Raw genomic sequence first — 16,204 nt, 5'->3', positions numbered from 1 at the left:
ACATTTTAAAGGGCTTCTAAGCATTTTATAATACCCTAAAATCTGGTTTTAATAAGCCATTCTGCTGAAATTGTTAACATAAGGAATCACCTTTTACTGTTTGGCGCTGGATCAGGGAATGGGGGACATCTTTTTCTGATTAGATATACAGTAGTTGGAGTAAAATGTGCAAATTCATTACATACCCCATGGAGATGACAATGTTGCTCAGCTCAAACTCTCCACTTTTAGTGTATTGCCAGATTTAGAATGGAAACAAACAATTTTAAGACCTTTTTTTCCCCTTATTTTAAGCATCAAGTATTTTTTAATAGATATCTTCTCTTTTGTCATCAGAAGGAATACTTAATTGCATGTCTCTGTTTTTCGTTTCAAAAGTCCAACCTTCTGAAAATAGCAGGGAACTTACTCCTTGTACATGGGTCCAGGGCAATCAATCAGCCACACCCAAATCAAGTGGCTATTTCCATCTAATTTGGAACTATCTAATTTGTTTTCTCACCATTCTTATCTAGTGTGTTTCCGGGGCTGACACCGCCATTGTAGTCAGTAACTGTTGTAGCTGCAGAGCCATTGAAACTAAAACCAAACTTGTCAATTGGTTATGCAAAATCAATGTAATTATTGAAAAATGAAAACTGGATTTGCTACAAAACCAAAGAACTATTCTGTATGGTCTTAGAATGAAGTAGTCATTTTGTTCCATCTAGGGCTTAGACAATCTTAATTCTTAATTTTAAAAAAATGGGTAATTATTATGTGGCCATATTTTAAAATACGGTTTAGGAGTCAGTGACACTCCCAGAGAAACTGTGTAATCAAGAGTTAAAATATTTGTAATCCAGTTGATGCCAGATTTGAAGTCAACTGATTTGAGAATATACCTATCTTTTATGATGCTATTTTCTTCTACTTAAGTCCTTTTCTTCTGCCTTTTGTCAGACTAGCTTTGGTTCCTCTAATCTCCCACTAAAAGACCTAGATCATTGTATTCTTCCTCCTTAAGATGCTCTCTTTCTGATGCTTGGAGAAGCCTTCCTGCCCTACAGAAAACTGAGCTCACCTCCTTATCGTGGGATTTATTAACTTCCTGTATTTTTCCAATTGTAATTAAAATTTGTAATAAGGTGTTTAACATATTTTTCCCCACTGAAGATGAGCTCCAAGAAGACAAGAACTATAATAGTTCTCTTGTTTACTATACTATATATTCAGTAATTAATGTAGCATTATGAGCATGGTAGGAAACAAAGACAGCATTATGCACATAGTAGGTAATACAAAAACTGTTTTAGCATCCAGAGGCAGATTACTTCAAGGTATAAACATTTCTGTTCTTTAGACTCTTTGACAATTTCCTTTCTAATTGAGTGTGTTGATTTTCTTTGTTCCATTTTGGGATAAAGATAGTAGATTTTATACTAACTCAGCCATCCTTTATATGTTTTTTTTTTTAATGTATTCCTATTTGCCAATAAGTTATTTCTGGTAAGCTCATTTTTTCACTACTTGCTCTGAACTTCAAAAAGCTGGTATACATACTGGCAAGAAACTAAATGAAAAAAGTTGATATAATCCAATAGTATCATAACCATATCTATGTTTTTATATCCCCCAAGAACACATAATATTATGCAAGTACTTCCAGATGATAATGTTGGACAAATAAGTTTGAGATTATATCTACAAATGATATGGCCTCACCAACTGGGACTTAATATTAAACAATGCTATTTAAATAGAAGTTTGAGAAAGGAACAGGAAAAGAAATTCTATTATTTAAGCTATAACCTGAGTTTCTGTTATAAATCCAATAAAATCATATTAGTTGTCTAGATATAAAAAAATCTGTTTGTAAATCTTTGTAACACCTATGATCAAATACCAACCTATGCAACATGTGTTCCAACAGGAAACAATTTTAAGTAAAGAGATAATTCCCCTTTCATTGCATTCTTCAATGAACATAATAGTTCATATTGAAGAATTCTCTGCATTTGTAGGAAAGAACTATTCAACAGTGAAATATTTGTATTTGAAATGTGGAATTATGATTGAGAAGTTAACCAATCCTGAAACTTCTAAGATCTTTCTTAGATTTTGGAAGGCAGGTAAAGACAGTAGCACCAGTACATGTTCGATAAGCATATTAGTCCCTTTTTCATTACTAAAAGGAAATACTTGAGGATGGGTGACTCTGTAAAGAGAAGAGACTTATTTTAGCTCGTGATTGTGATCTAAGGTCGAGTGACTACATAAGGTGACGGCTTCTTGCTGGCAGAGCTTTGAGGCAACAGAGGGCATCACATGGCAAGAGACAAGCATCTCTACTGTGTTTTTCTTCTCTGATCTGTCTCTTTTCTTATAAACCTACTAGTGTTCAATAATAGGGTTCTCATCCCAATGATTTTGCCTAATCATAATCACCCACCAAAGGCTACCCCCCTAAATGGTGGCATTAGGTTTCCATCCTTTTAATATCTTACAGTAAGGACTTAAACTCCAACATGAGTTTTTTTTGGGGGACAACTACATTAAAACACTGCTATAGGGATCCCATAGGTCCAGTTTTTTGGTCTTTGTTTCTTTGGATAAAGTTGAGCTGGCTATTTTTAGATAAACACATTGCATTTGCAATAAAAGTAAGTCTGTCTTTTAAAAATGAACACTATTACTACTACTCCTATTGCTACTATACATAGCTATACTGACAGAATCAAGGCTTTCAAGACATCTAACATGAGAATTAGCATAAACTATTTTTAGTTAAGCTTCAAATTTGTTTTTCTCAATCCTAGTTGGATCCACACCAAAATTAATAGTGAAAAGAAGGGAAAAACAATATGGGTTATCATTATTAATTCATACTGTTTCATGGAAAGTGACATCTTTATATCTTTTTGAAAGTGGTTTCTGAAGATAAAAATCTTACATAATTACCATCGTATTTCTGATCACTGCTAAATCATATAGAGTGGGTGGCTATTTATATGTAAAAATATACATTGTAGCATATTTTAAATTCTATTAAACCTGAGTTTGAGTCAAAGATCTGAAATTTAACAGTAGTGTGCTCTTTACACAACTACTCAAGTTCATCTGTTTGAACTTTTTATTGCTATTTGAAGCCTATTTCTTTTTCTGTTTTAAACCTCAGTTTTCTCATCTATGAAAGTAGCTATAAATGCCATCTATCTTGATTGTGAGGAAAGGGAGAAATTGGACAACATGTGAAAAGTTCTTAGTACAACATCTAACATACAGTAATTACCCAGTCCATGGTCGTTAATAACATGCATTTTAATTAAATGAATTTTACTATAATCCTTCCTATAGTCACACTTAAACATTTTGAGGAAAATGAGAATATGTGATACTGGGATACTTGTAGAAAATAATGTGCCCCCACAAAAAAATTAACACCGACTAGATAGTCTCAGATTCAGAATATGTGCTGAATTATTGTCTAACTTTTCAGCTGAATTACATCATGGGCTAATGTATAAATGAAAGGCATATTCATGAAATTATCTATGGGCTTTTAAACATATAATATACAAGTTTGGTAAAACTATTCATTCAAGCCATAAAAATAATATATTGCCCAGAGTTCATATCTCTGGGTATAGTTTCTTTGAGTAGAGTGCCACCAACACCTCTGTTCTTGTGAGATCTCGCCTTTTGAATCAAAGCTCACTAATCAAAAACATGTTTATGTATTTCTGGGCTTGGGCCAACATTTTTTAGATTTTCTTGTTCTCAGTTATATCTCTTTTTTTGGATGCTTAGAAGCTGTGCAAATTGGAATCCTAACCTTCCTTTGTTCACAGGATCTCGCTGGAAAGCTATGACAAACCTAGAGAAACAGCCATATTATGAGGAGCAAGCCCGTCTCAGCAAGCAGCACCTGGAGAAGTACCCTGACTACAAGTACAAGCCCAGGCCAAAGCGCACCTGCCTTGTGGATGGCAAAAAGCTGCGCATTGGAGAATACAAGGCAATCATGAGGAACCGGCGACAGGAAATGCGGCAATACTTCAATGTTGGGTATGGAACTTGCAGCTGTTTATCTTATGGGTAGAACCTCCTTTCTCACTCAATGGGATAATGCAACATTTATTTAGTTGCAAAGGGGCATTTTGTAAAAGAACCTGAACTTTGTGTATTTTGAGTGACTAAGCTGTCACCCTCGTGGACCTAAGAAATACATCCACAGGTATCCATTACAAGCACCTAGTTCCTGCAGTCACTTTGTCAATAACTCATTTGCAAATAAAATACCTTAAGAGTAAATACTTTTAAAGTGTGCTATTAAAACTTGAAAGTATTATCTGGCACAGTGCACACGTCTGTAATCCCAGAAGCTAGGGAGGCTGAGGGAGAAGGATCGGTAGTTCAAAACCAGCCATGGCAATTTAGTAAGGCCCTCAGCAACTCAGTGAGACCCTGTCTCTAAATAAAATACAAAAAGAAGTGGGGATGTTACTCAGTGGTCAAGCGCCTCTGGGTTCAATCTTCAATACTAAAATAAACCCTAACTTGAAAGTATTAGTGTTTTTCTTCCTTGGCGGTTTTTGACACTCAAGATCTCACTATGATAAATTACCATACAGCTCACAACTTATTTGAGAGAATACAGCATAAAAGTGATTTGAACAGAGAGAAACACTTGTTTCTGAATACTGAGGAATTGCTGAGCTATCAGTGCACATGTGTGGTCTCTGTGGATTACACAGAGTAGGGATTATATTTAGGACTCATCAAGGCTGTGAATGGGAAAGTTCCATTCTGAATTAGAAATGCAGCTCTCAGGATGTTTTCCTCCACGTTCTGTGGCAAGGCTGTTGACAGTGTTGTCACATGCTGTCTGCAACTGCATTGCTTCTGCCGAATTATCTCAAAGTACATAGACATAAAGTTGCTCATGTTTGAAACAGATCCTGAGAACTTAGAATAACAAATACCGTTCTGCATATGGCCAGAGGATATCTTTGAAAATAACTTCTCAAATCGGCCCTGTACTCTCCATTTCCTTGAAAGAGTCTGTGTGCTCTGTCCAAGGGTCTGTGGTTTCTATCCAAGTACATGACTCTTTATAAAGCTGAATACAAAGTCCAACACTTCTTGAACATCAATCCATTAATCCCTTCCTGCTAGGACCAGTTATACAATCTGAAGGGTCAATTACAAAAATGAGAGTACAGGGTCCCTTGTTTAAAAGTTATTAAGAATTTCAAGGTTGTCAACAGCAGGATTTTAACCAAGTTTAGGACTGTAGTGTGGTTGCACAAGCTGTGTGACCATGAAGCTGGGCCTGCCTCCTACCCCATGGGGAGAAGGGAACAATGCAATATTATCAGTTCTGGTACATTCTGGGCATTTTGAGAGCTCTAATACTGTAGGAGTTTTCCATTAAAATTAAATTATCTTTAGGCTTAATTATAATAAAAAATTATGTCTGCATGTTATAGTAATGGACAAGTGAGCTTGGAGTTGAGAACATGAGTTTTTCTATTTAATCTTGGTATGTTTCAATTTTTTCCCCCTCAAAACAGAGTAGTAACACAATGACTACTCTGAAAATCCAATGAGCATTTCATGTAAATGCCTTGTAATCCATGAAGGGCTATCCGGAAAGAAGATAGTCAACTCTAAGTAGGATATTAATTTTTAAAATGTTAGGCAATCGAGTCCTTAGAGTTGGACACTATTGAGCAAATCAGTTATAGGGTAAGACTGGCATATAACTCATGCACTCACTCATGATCTCTTTTTGGGAATTCCTGTGTGACAGGCAACAAGCACAGATCCCCATCGCCACCTCGGGTGTTGTGTACCCTGGAGCCATCGCCATGGCTGGGATGCCCTCCCCTCACCTGCCCTCGGAGCACTCGAGTGTGTCCAGCAGCCCAGAGCCTGGGATGCCTGTTATCCAGAGCACTTACGGTGTGAAAGGAGAGGAGCCACATATCAAAGAAGAGATACAGGCTGAGGACATCAATGGAGAAATTTATGATGAGTACGATGAGGATGAGGATGATCCAGATGTAGATTATGGGAGTGACAGTGAAAACCATATTGCAGGACAAGCCAACTGATAAGGGTCAAAAGATGGTTGTGACCTTAGGACTTAAAGAAGCCCTAGCTGGTTCATCCTTACCAGTGGCCAAGCACATTAACTTTCTCATACACTGACTGTTACTTTAACTGTTAGTCTTAAATAGTTGGGACATCAGCTGACTAATAGACCTCAGCCTCAAAAGGCTTGGAAAGGAAAAAAAAACACAACAAGCAAACAACAATATCAACAACAAGAGATTGAAATAAGCTATGGGTAAAATAATGCCAGTAATTCAGCTGCTACATCCAAGCACTGAAGTCTTACCCGTCAACTTTTTTTTTTTTTTAATAAACTTTATGGCTGTTTGTTCTACAATGTTCTAGAAATTCTCACTCAGGTACACAGTGCCAACAAGTGGCTTGTGAATGTGTTTTGTTGTTTTGTGCTACAATTTTTAAAAAGAAATAAGTTTTGTTTTGTTTTTTGGGGGGTTTCTGGGTTTTTTCCTTTTTCTTTCCTTTCCTTATTATTATTATTATTTTTTGGTTGTTGTTGTAATGCACCTGACAGAAAAAAAAAAGAAAGATGAATTTCTCTTTATTTCTCTCCACCTTCTCCATCTCTATACTTTAAAGATGGAAGTCTGTGCATGGGGGGAAGAGGGAAAAAGAGCCTGTTTTTAACTTCCTTGCTATCTACCACAAATACATAATTATTTTCTTTAGAGAACTTTCTTTATCTTTTTGCACACCACACTACATCTTTGAGCAAGTGCCAAATTTGTACTGAAGTGTTGACTAAGTTCATTTTTCCCTTTCCTTTTTCCTATTCCTTCTTAAGTTAGGACAGTGTTATATCTTAGACAATCCCTTGAAAGACCTGAAATACCAGCAGCTGGTGAGATTTGACTTTTTTTTTTTTAAAGGAAACTGTAGGTGCTGTTCTCAGGTGAAAAGAGAGAGAGAGAGAGACATAAGAAATTTAGAGAAAAAATATTTTCTGATCTTGGATTTTTTTGTGTGTGTATGTGTGTGATTATGGTACTAATAGGAATAACATTGGACCATTGTGAGTTAAACCCACATCTGGGGATGAAATCCCACATCCTCCTAAATGACTAGAGGTAATCTTGACCTTGACTTTGCACTTCAAATGACAACTTAACCAAGTATAGGGCTCAGAAATTATATTTTTAAAATTTCTAATATGATTATTATTGGATGGATCATGTGGCCCTGTGTAATAGAGGTGTGCATGTATAACATGGAAGCTACTAGCAAACTGCTCCCAGATGTCCCTTCTCCCTGGACAATTGGTTCTACTAACGTTTGCTACTTAATGAGTTTTATTTGTTTTACCTGTTGATACTTTAAGCAAAGTATCATCATTTTCACTGAACATATTTGGCCATTTTCCAGAAATATAGAATTAGCTTATTTCTCCAACATTCCATCCTTTCCTGACCAGGAAATGGAACTGATGATTTTAAAAGATAGTTTTCATCTCTCCATAAAATGAGGTGGAGGCCTTTTGCATTTCAAAAGTGTGGACCATGTGCATTTCATGCCACGAAAAACCAGTATTTGAATAAAAGTCATTGTAGCCCAACAAAGTGGACCACGGCTGAACCCAGTGATCCTTGCCCCTACTCTTCTTTTGCTGAAAGGTGAATCTGCTCAAGTCCAGTTTCAGTGCCAATAGAGTATGTGAACAGAGCAGCAGCTGATCGTGACAAAACTGCTTATTTAGATTTTTTTTTTTTTTGCTAGCCAAATGCCAAGGTAGTGGCACAGCCTGTACAAATAAATGCAAAATCACTTCAAGCTAATTGCCATTTTTTTTTTGTTGAAACATCAGACAGTAATTTTACTCCATCCGGTAGCTTGGATGTGCTAAAGGTGTTCACTCCAGTCATCATTTTCCTATATTGCCCCCAAATACCACCCTCAAGTCTAATTTTCAGATATAAGAAAAAAAGTCCTTTAATTCTTCTCTCTCTCAAAAGACTTACTCTGGGGTTTTGCTTGGAGGAGCTGATCATATCCTGCATGTCAGAGATTTTGTTTTGTTTGTTTTTCTGTTTGTTTTTGATGACTGTATTTTCATTTGAACTGCCTCTTTTTGCTAGTGTTGTAATAATGATGATGATAAAATAATAATAATAATAGTAATAATAATAATAATAATAATAATAATGGTCAGCTGTTCCCAGATTAGTAAGTTATGTATAATTTATTTTATTTCTCCTTGTCTATTTTATTCTGCTTTGATTTGGAAGTGCAGCCAATAAGCTGTTAGATATTTAAAACTGATTTCTATCTCCAATTCATATACACTCACACACGCAACGTATGTGTGTGTGTATACATGTGTATACACACACACATATTCACCCACACAATTTTACTGCTTCTTCCATAAGTTTTCTCCTTTTTAAAAAATTTGGCCCCAACAATGTCAATTCTGTTGTTTAACACAAAGGAGTGAATAAATAGGAGGGTCATGTTCAATCTTAATTAACTTATGCTCTCATCACTCATTTTAGTTATTTAGTTGCCACAGTCATCCAGAGCCAATTTTTTTGTTTTTGTTTTGTTTGTTTTTAAGCACTCTGAATAAGGAAGAAATAGACACTTGTTTTTATATCGTTATGTACAATGTGAAAACAGATTTTTAAAAAATTTGTTCTCTGTCTTTGTTAACAAATTTCTTCTGACTTATGTGGGTTCACTTCTCACGTTTGCTGGATACTTACTCTACACCATGTTATAAAGATGCTTTGTTTTCATTTCATGACTTTGGGCTACAAGAATACTTTGTTTTAGCTCCAGGTAGATGCCACTGAGGGCATTCATGGCTGAAACCAATTCTGTCCCCAGCGAATTGACAAAACATTCTGTTGATCTATTTTTTTTTTATTTTGTTTTAATTGAAGGGAAAATGAAATTGTTAATGGTGACCTATAACTGCTGAAACTTCAAAGTTTATTTAGTTAAGTTTATGTTTAAGACTAAACTGTTCATGAACAGAAACAAAAAGCAAGCCCATAATCTTGCATTGTATTCTCTTGCTTTGACATTTAGTTCACTAAATGTCAAAATTTCTTTGCCCTAGTTTCCCCCAAAAGACAACAAAAACAAAAATAATTATATTAATGTTTAAAGTACTTTTAAATCATTTGATAAAAGGTGCTGTGAATAACAGCTTACCTTGTTAACACATTGCCTTTTTTGGCATTTGATTGGTTTATGATTTTTGTAAAGGATCCTAAAACCTCATATTGTTTTTCTGTGTCCCATGGTGACCAAAAAATAGCAAGGTAGAGGAAATGAGAGTAAGATCAAACTAAAATAAACAAAGTCTCCCTCCTTTCTTCTTTTCTACCTACCTGTTCAAGCTTCTCTCTCTCTCTCTCTCTCTCTCTCTCTCTCTCTCTCTCTCTCTCACACACACACACACACACACACACACACACACACACACACAAACACCAACAACTGAGAAATAATCTTGCCAGAATTCCAGTTTTATAGTTGTCATAATCAGTTCCTCTAAAAATAGTCATGTTTTGATACAAATCTAAGAAAGCATCACTGGAGAAAATAGGTTAAAGTTGTTTATTTGTAAGTTAATGATAATTTGGTTAGTTACTTCAACTGAAAAAAAATTAAAACTATTATTTAGCACATGTATACCTAAGTTAGTTCAGTCAATTTTGGAAGTTCTCTTGGCATCTACAGTTAAGAGCTATCCATGTATAAAACCCCTCCTGGAAAACAACATCACCCTGTTAAGATCAAATTCTCCCATGAGAAACAGATATTAAAAGTGTTCTTAGATGAAACTATTTCATAGATTTGATTTCTGGAGTAGCATTTTATGTTCAATCATTTAAAGAAATATTCTTTAACCACTCTATGGTCCATTTTCAGATATTTTCTTAGTCCAGAAGCTGTAACAATTCTCAGAAGAAACCTCTTATATCACATTTAAAACATCAAAGATGATTATATTTCAGTCATTCTAAAGGGCAAACTATTGAATTGTAATGAACAACTAACTGTATATTTACAAGCAGGTTTATGAAATATTTGTCTATCAATTTAATAGTAAAATAAAGCTTATGGGGTCTGCAAGGAAAAATATGAAGCCCACTTAAAGTGGTTCAGATATCCCTTTGTCTTATAGGCATAGGTGTTTGTTTAGCCAGGCTTACAGTATTTAATTTTAAAGTTCCCTATAACTATCAGTTTCCCAGGTTGAAAATGATGTGTTGAGTTTCCTACTGATTGATTCCTGTCCTCCCCAGTGTTTCTGTCACTGGTTCATTAAAACAGTATTTATATAGCTCCACTGGCTCTAAAGCTCTTAGTCTTTGTACCATTTTGGATTTTACAAGTAAAAATTTTTAAAAAGAATAGAAAAGAGACAATCAAATGCCTGGAGCTTAAAACAAAGTATGTGCAACCTACCATCTCACTTGAAATTTAATAAAATAAATAATTATGTAAATATAACATAGAGTTATAGATTTATATTTTGTTCATAACACATAGTGTAATATAAGTTGTATATTTTCATGTTTTTGGTTTTATGTTATCATTCATGCCACAATAAAAATAAAACAGGAGTTATGTACTCTTAAAAAAAAAAACAAGATGTGGGTTGCCACCAACCTATTTTTTGGTTTTGGGGGTTTTTTGTTTTGTTTGTTTTTTGTGGTTTTTTTTTTTTTTTCATTCTCTCTTTTTTTTTTCAGTATTACTGCCATGCAAGGCACCAATAAAAACAGCAAATGTGTTCTTTATTATATTGTGTTTCTTTTCACAAATCTTGTGCCGAAGGTGTAATCATTAGTTTCATTATGAAATGTATGGAAAATAATTTAAATTTGTTTTCAATATAAATAACCCCACTTAACTGAATTTGACTTTGAACTAAGGGTATCATTCTTAAATGTAGACATTCCCAGGACAGTCAGAACTTGTTACAATGCATCCCAGGCAGGAATTGAGCTTCACTCTGACATTAAAAGATCCCTCTCCTGTCATGGAATCTAATACACTTGAAACCCTGTGGCCTGGAGCACTGGTGCCTGTTCCCTGGCTGGATACTGGCTCTGGGTGGGGCTGGGCTTCTTCCCTCAGAACTATGCTTTATCCTGTTGTTCATATGGCAACATTTCACAATTTCAGATCATGAAATGCTAAGAACTATCATTTTCATCTTGTTATGTCCAATTTTGAATAATGTACACTTTCTGAATTGTTTAATACTCTGACATGAGCCTCTAGATTCAACCTTCCACTTTTTTTAGCGAATGTTAAAAACATCCTTCTAATGGCCATTTTTGCTTGTCTCTTCTACCATAGTATGTTTTTCTAGATACTTCTGTGAGGATTTTTGTTTATTTGGTTGGTTGGATTTTTTTTCTTTTCTTTTCTTTTCTTTTCTTTCTTAATAAAAATCAACACACTGGACCAGATTACACCTGATTCAAATGAGTGTAAAGTATGTGAAAGGGGTGTATTTAACTAAAACTTTGCCCATTGTATCCCTGAACAGAAGTATTTTACAAAGTCTAATTCATGGAATTCAGAATTACTATTAAAAATGTAGATTCCTGATCCCAATCCCAGATGTAGTGAATCAGAATCTCTGGGGATAGAAACAAAGCTTTTGCTATTTTAACAGCTTCAAATACTTCTTCTGCACCCTCTGGTATTTCAAAGATAACCAGGAGGTGGGGCTAATTTCATCTCCCTTCTGCCTACCTTTTTTTTTTTTTTTTTTTTTTTTTTTTTAGCATGTCAAATTCTGTAGTTATGTTGACTAGAACCTTCACTTTACCCTTAGGCCTTTGTGAAAACCTTGAAACTGAGTGAGAGTCAGTGAGTAGATGATGGTATAAGAGTGTGAGAGCTCCCCTTCTCTCCATACACAGTTTTGGAGGGTGTTGGAACCATCAGTTCTGTGATGTGACTGCTTATATGGTCCTTGTGTGGTTCATTACAGCAAAGCAGTAGACTTCAGAGACCTCAGGCAAGTGCAACAAAAGAAATATAAAAAAGACATAAAACTATAACCCACTTAATATTTGCAAAACAAATGTTTTTTTTGAAAGGAGATCCATTGTCAGAGCTGAGAAATAAACCTTCTGTTAATTCATCATGCCCCCCCCCCACCACCCGCCAGGGCTATGGTGGCATGGGCTACCTTGTTTCCTCAAAGGCATTATCAGGATAGGCTCAGTCTATGTGGGCTGGGAAAATCCTGCCTGTTCAGGAGAACTCAGCTCCCAGGATGCAAAGCCCCAAACACCGCCTTCTCTCCTCTACCAAATAAAATTCACTTAGTTTTGTCCTGTAGTATTTCAACTTGGAAACATTTATTTCTTGGCCTTTATGATTTTTAGTTTCTTATGGGATATTTAGGACGAACATATATTAATAGATTATTTTCCTACTGCCAATGCCTTGAACAACCAAAAAAAAAGTTACTGGCAATAGCAAAAAATACACATTCTTTTTTATTTTTTTCAATAATCTCAACTTTGCCAATTTTAGTTATTGGTGTTTGAGGAAGTTCATATACATATTTTTTAAAAATAAAGACCCTGTCAATCCTAACAAATTTAAATATTTCGAAGTCATCTCTATAACTTCATATAATTACTGAAACCTCAATTATAACAATGGAGGTAAAGGTAAGCATGAATCAGTTCAATGTTTGAATTAAAGATCATTTATGAAAAAAAATCCAATTTATTTTCTCGAGTTTCTAAAGCAATCTAATGATAGCCAGCAGAGAAGATCTGTTTTATAAGTAAGCATTGTAACTAGTATGTAAAGTGTACGCAATAGTACTGCTAAAAGTTCTTTAAAATAGTTATGTTTTCTTGAGGAGGCTAAACATGTCCTACAATTTTACTTATTCTACCAACTTGTGTAGCAAACTATTTCTATCATACACACAAAACAACCTACTTCAGCTCTGATCACAATATATCGTGATTTTTTCAATTAATCAAGTCCATATATAAAGATTTTACTTCCCATATTGCCAGTTTTTAAAGATGCAGACAAATACAGAATGGAGTGGTACTTTGTTGCTCTTCAAAATATAACCAAAAGGGAAAAAAAAAAGTTATGTTATCATTGATGTCTCTACTGATCCAATTTAAAAAGGAAAAAGAAACCAAATTACCAGAACAATTGTAGGAATTCAGTAGGCCTAAGTAAACACCACGATTTTGTACATTGCCTGTTCAATTTATTATTAAATTTCAGAATCTGGAAAGCAATCGTAATTACACACAAACTGTAAAATATATTTGAAATAAAAGTTTTGTTTATAAAAATCACTATTGTGATACTTCTTTAAAAAAAAGTTCATTTGGTTCTGCTATAAAGTAGGGGTACATTCACATATTTATATAACTACGAATGCAGAAGACTGCATTTATTGAACCTACTTCAACCCTAGCCCTCAGAAAGCATACCACCTTGTGTTTCAAACCTACAGGTACCTGGAAAAGAAGTTAACCAACTGCAGTTGTTTGAACTCAAGCTTCTTCAAAACTGCAATCCTTATTAGTAGACCCCAAATAATTAAAACAAATTACCCTTTCTTTGTATTTGGAAATGATCCTTTAAATAAACATTGTCTTCTACTGGTTTGATAGAGTGGAATTAACAATCTGGATTTTATGAACAGAACTTTTCTAACATCTGGGAAATGGATTGAAATTGCTGCTAGTAGAGCATTTGGGCACAAATACTAACTACAAATTTTGAAAAGAAAATTTTAGATTTTCCTATTATGAATTTTCTCCTATTCATAATTCCACAAACCTGCGAGCTTTGATATTATAGCTATTATGTCACCTACATCCTAAACTCTTATTTACAGTATCCACGGCTGGAGATTTTCCTTGGTGTTTCCTATCGTCCAACTAAAAACTTCAAAAGTTTGCCAAGTTATTCAGATACCTCAATATGCTTCAGTTTATGTTGCAAACATGAAATTTTGAGAAAACTTTGTAAAGTTCACTCTTTTCATGTAAATTCTAAACACAAAAAGGTTGAGTTTGTATCATGGGGAGATCTTTAAACATTTCTATAAATCAAAAAGGCAGTCAGTAAAAATGAATAGCAAAAAAAAGAACCTTAAGAGATTGTATAATTTGTCTTTCCTTCATCTTAATTACTCAACATTTGACAAACTGTAAATGACGATACCACACTGGTCTGCCTGGCAATAAAAAGTCAAACTCTTACCAAAGTTGATGAGTCACTAGCATCCTAGGTCATAATATTAGCCTATTGCCAATTCACAAATTTTCAAATTTTGGTATGACTACAGTAAATACACAATTACAATAATACTACATTAATTAGCACAAAGCATATAAACAAAGGGTTAAAAAATAAAATAATGAAAATCACATATAGCCATACCCTATAACACATATGTATGTGTATATACACTTACATACATACACACAGACACTAATATATGTGTGCACATGTGTGCATGTACTGACCAAGAAGACACTTTCAATCCCCAAACAAAAAATAGTTCTTATCTTCATAGCAGTCAGAACAAAGAAGATGGATTCATGGCTTAGAGAATTCTCATTGCTTAATTGAAAGAAGCATGCAAGTTTATCATGAAAAATAAACCTTTCATTGCCCTAAATTCTAAGGGATAAGAAACAATGCAAAGAGTCACTATTTTTGTAAACAGATTTACAAAAGCTGTAGATGTATTTCATGTATGCTTCCTCTATCTGTCCTTGAGCAGAGTTTTATAAAGACAATTTGCGGGGTTCAAAGAGAGATGGTATACATATGAATAGATAACTGGATATATGGATTACACAAGAATTTACAAGGATAAATCTATAAGAATTGTGATTATGATGAATATTTATCATGTCCCATAGACTATCTTTTTCAACTATCAGATGTTTCAAATTGGCTTTTAATTATATTATGTTCAGTATTATGATAGGTCTATACAAGATATGAAATAGCACTTCTCTCAAAGATTTGTAATTTACAAAAAAATAAGATCAACACACATTAAGGAACAAAATAATGTAAGAATATGATTAATGAACCAGAAATTGTGATAGAGGGTTTAAAATAAAATTCTTTTCTTCTTGAGACTTCAGCCTTCAAATGTTATATGTAGATAGTGAATAACCATGCTCACACTGGATTTGGAAAAAGCAGAAATTTTATATATACATATGAAACAAGAAAAAAGAAACTGAAAAAAATTGTTCCAAAGGAAGTCAAGATTGTCCAACTGAATGAAATAAACAAACAAACAAAAAAAACTAAACTGTATCTTATCATATGAAATATATCCCCAAATGGTTAAAAGTGAAGGGGTGAAGGAGGTATATCACAGAAACACTAATAAAAAGTAAGTTCAAGTAGTTCTAGTGCCATCAGAAAAAAGAGATATTCAGATAGTAAGCATTAAAAAGATAAATATATTTCACAATGATAAAATAGTCACTTAGGAATATATGAGAATTTAAAATAGTCTGCACACAGTCATGCATTACTTATAGATGAGGAGAGACATTCTGAGAGGTGTGTCATTGGGAGTTTCATCATTGTGCCCATAAACTTATGCAAGGCAAGAGAGTTACAATATCATAATGTGATACAATCTTGTGGAACCACCATCATTTATGTGGTCCATTATTAGCCAAAGCATTATTATGTGGCCCATGACTGTATGATAAAGGTCATAACTTCAAATGACACAAAACTAACAAAAAATTGACAGAACAAAACAGAGAAATCCACAAATCTATAAACATAACAGGAGGCTTTGGTACAGTTCATTCAATAGATGCTTAAACATCTGAAAATAAATAAATAAATAAATAAAACCTATAAAGACATAAAAGGTCTGAGCCACACAATTAGCAAAACATGACCTAATTGACAAAAACAGATCACTTTCCCCCAACAGTGATACCACTGAAATTCTTTTCCAGTGCCTGTGGAACATTAAACAAAATGGAAGATGTACTTCATCATAAGAAATAATTTACAGTATACTCTCTGACAACAATGGAATTAAACTAAAATAAACAACATATAATTATAAAATTACAAT

At 34.2% G+C, this 16,204-nt stretch overlaps 1 protein-coding gene across 30 annotated transcripts in view; it reads left to right on the top strand.

The window, feature by feature from the left end:
- Positions 1-13,424, top strand: part of Sox5 (SRY-box transcription factor 5) — a 983,564-nt gene extending 970,140 nt beyond the window's left edge. For all 30 annotated transcript variants that reach the window (XM_058576214.1, XM_058576205.1, XM_058576209.1 and 27 more), the window contains 2 exons: positions 3,831-4,047; positions 5,795-13,424. In XM_058576214.1, coding sequence (XP_058432197.1) covers positions 3,831-4,047; positions 5,795-6,098 — 521 coding nt within the window. In that variant the 3' untranslated portion in view covers positions 6,099-13,424. The remainder of the gene's footprint in view (positions 1-3,830; positions 4,048-5,794) is intronic.
- The last annotated feature ends 2,780 nt before the right edge of the window (positions 13,425-16,204 follow it).

The sequence above is a fragment of the Marmota monax genome, unplaced genomic scaffold (assembly GCF_021218885.2).
Source record: "Marmota monax isolate L192 unplaced genomic scaffold, Marmota_monax_Labrador192_F-V1.1 WCK01_AAM20220418_F8-fsc00012, whole genome shotgun sequence".
Taxonomy (NCBI): domain Eukaryota; kingdom Metazoa; phylum Chordata; class Mammalia; order Rodentia; family Sciuridae; genus Marmota; species Marmota monax.
Note: the sequence above shows the minus strand (reverse complement) of the source record. Positions and strands in the feature narration are given on the sequence as shown.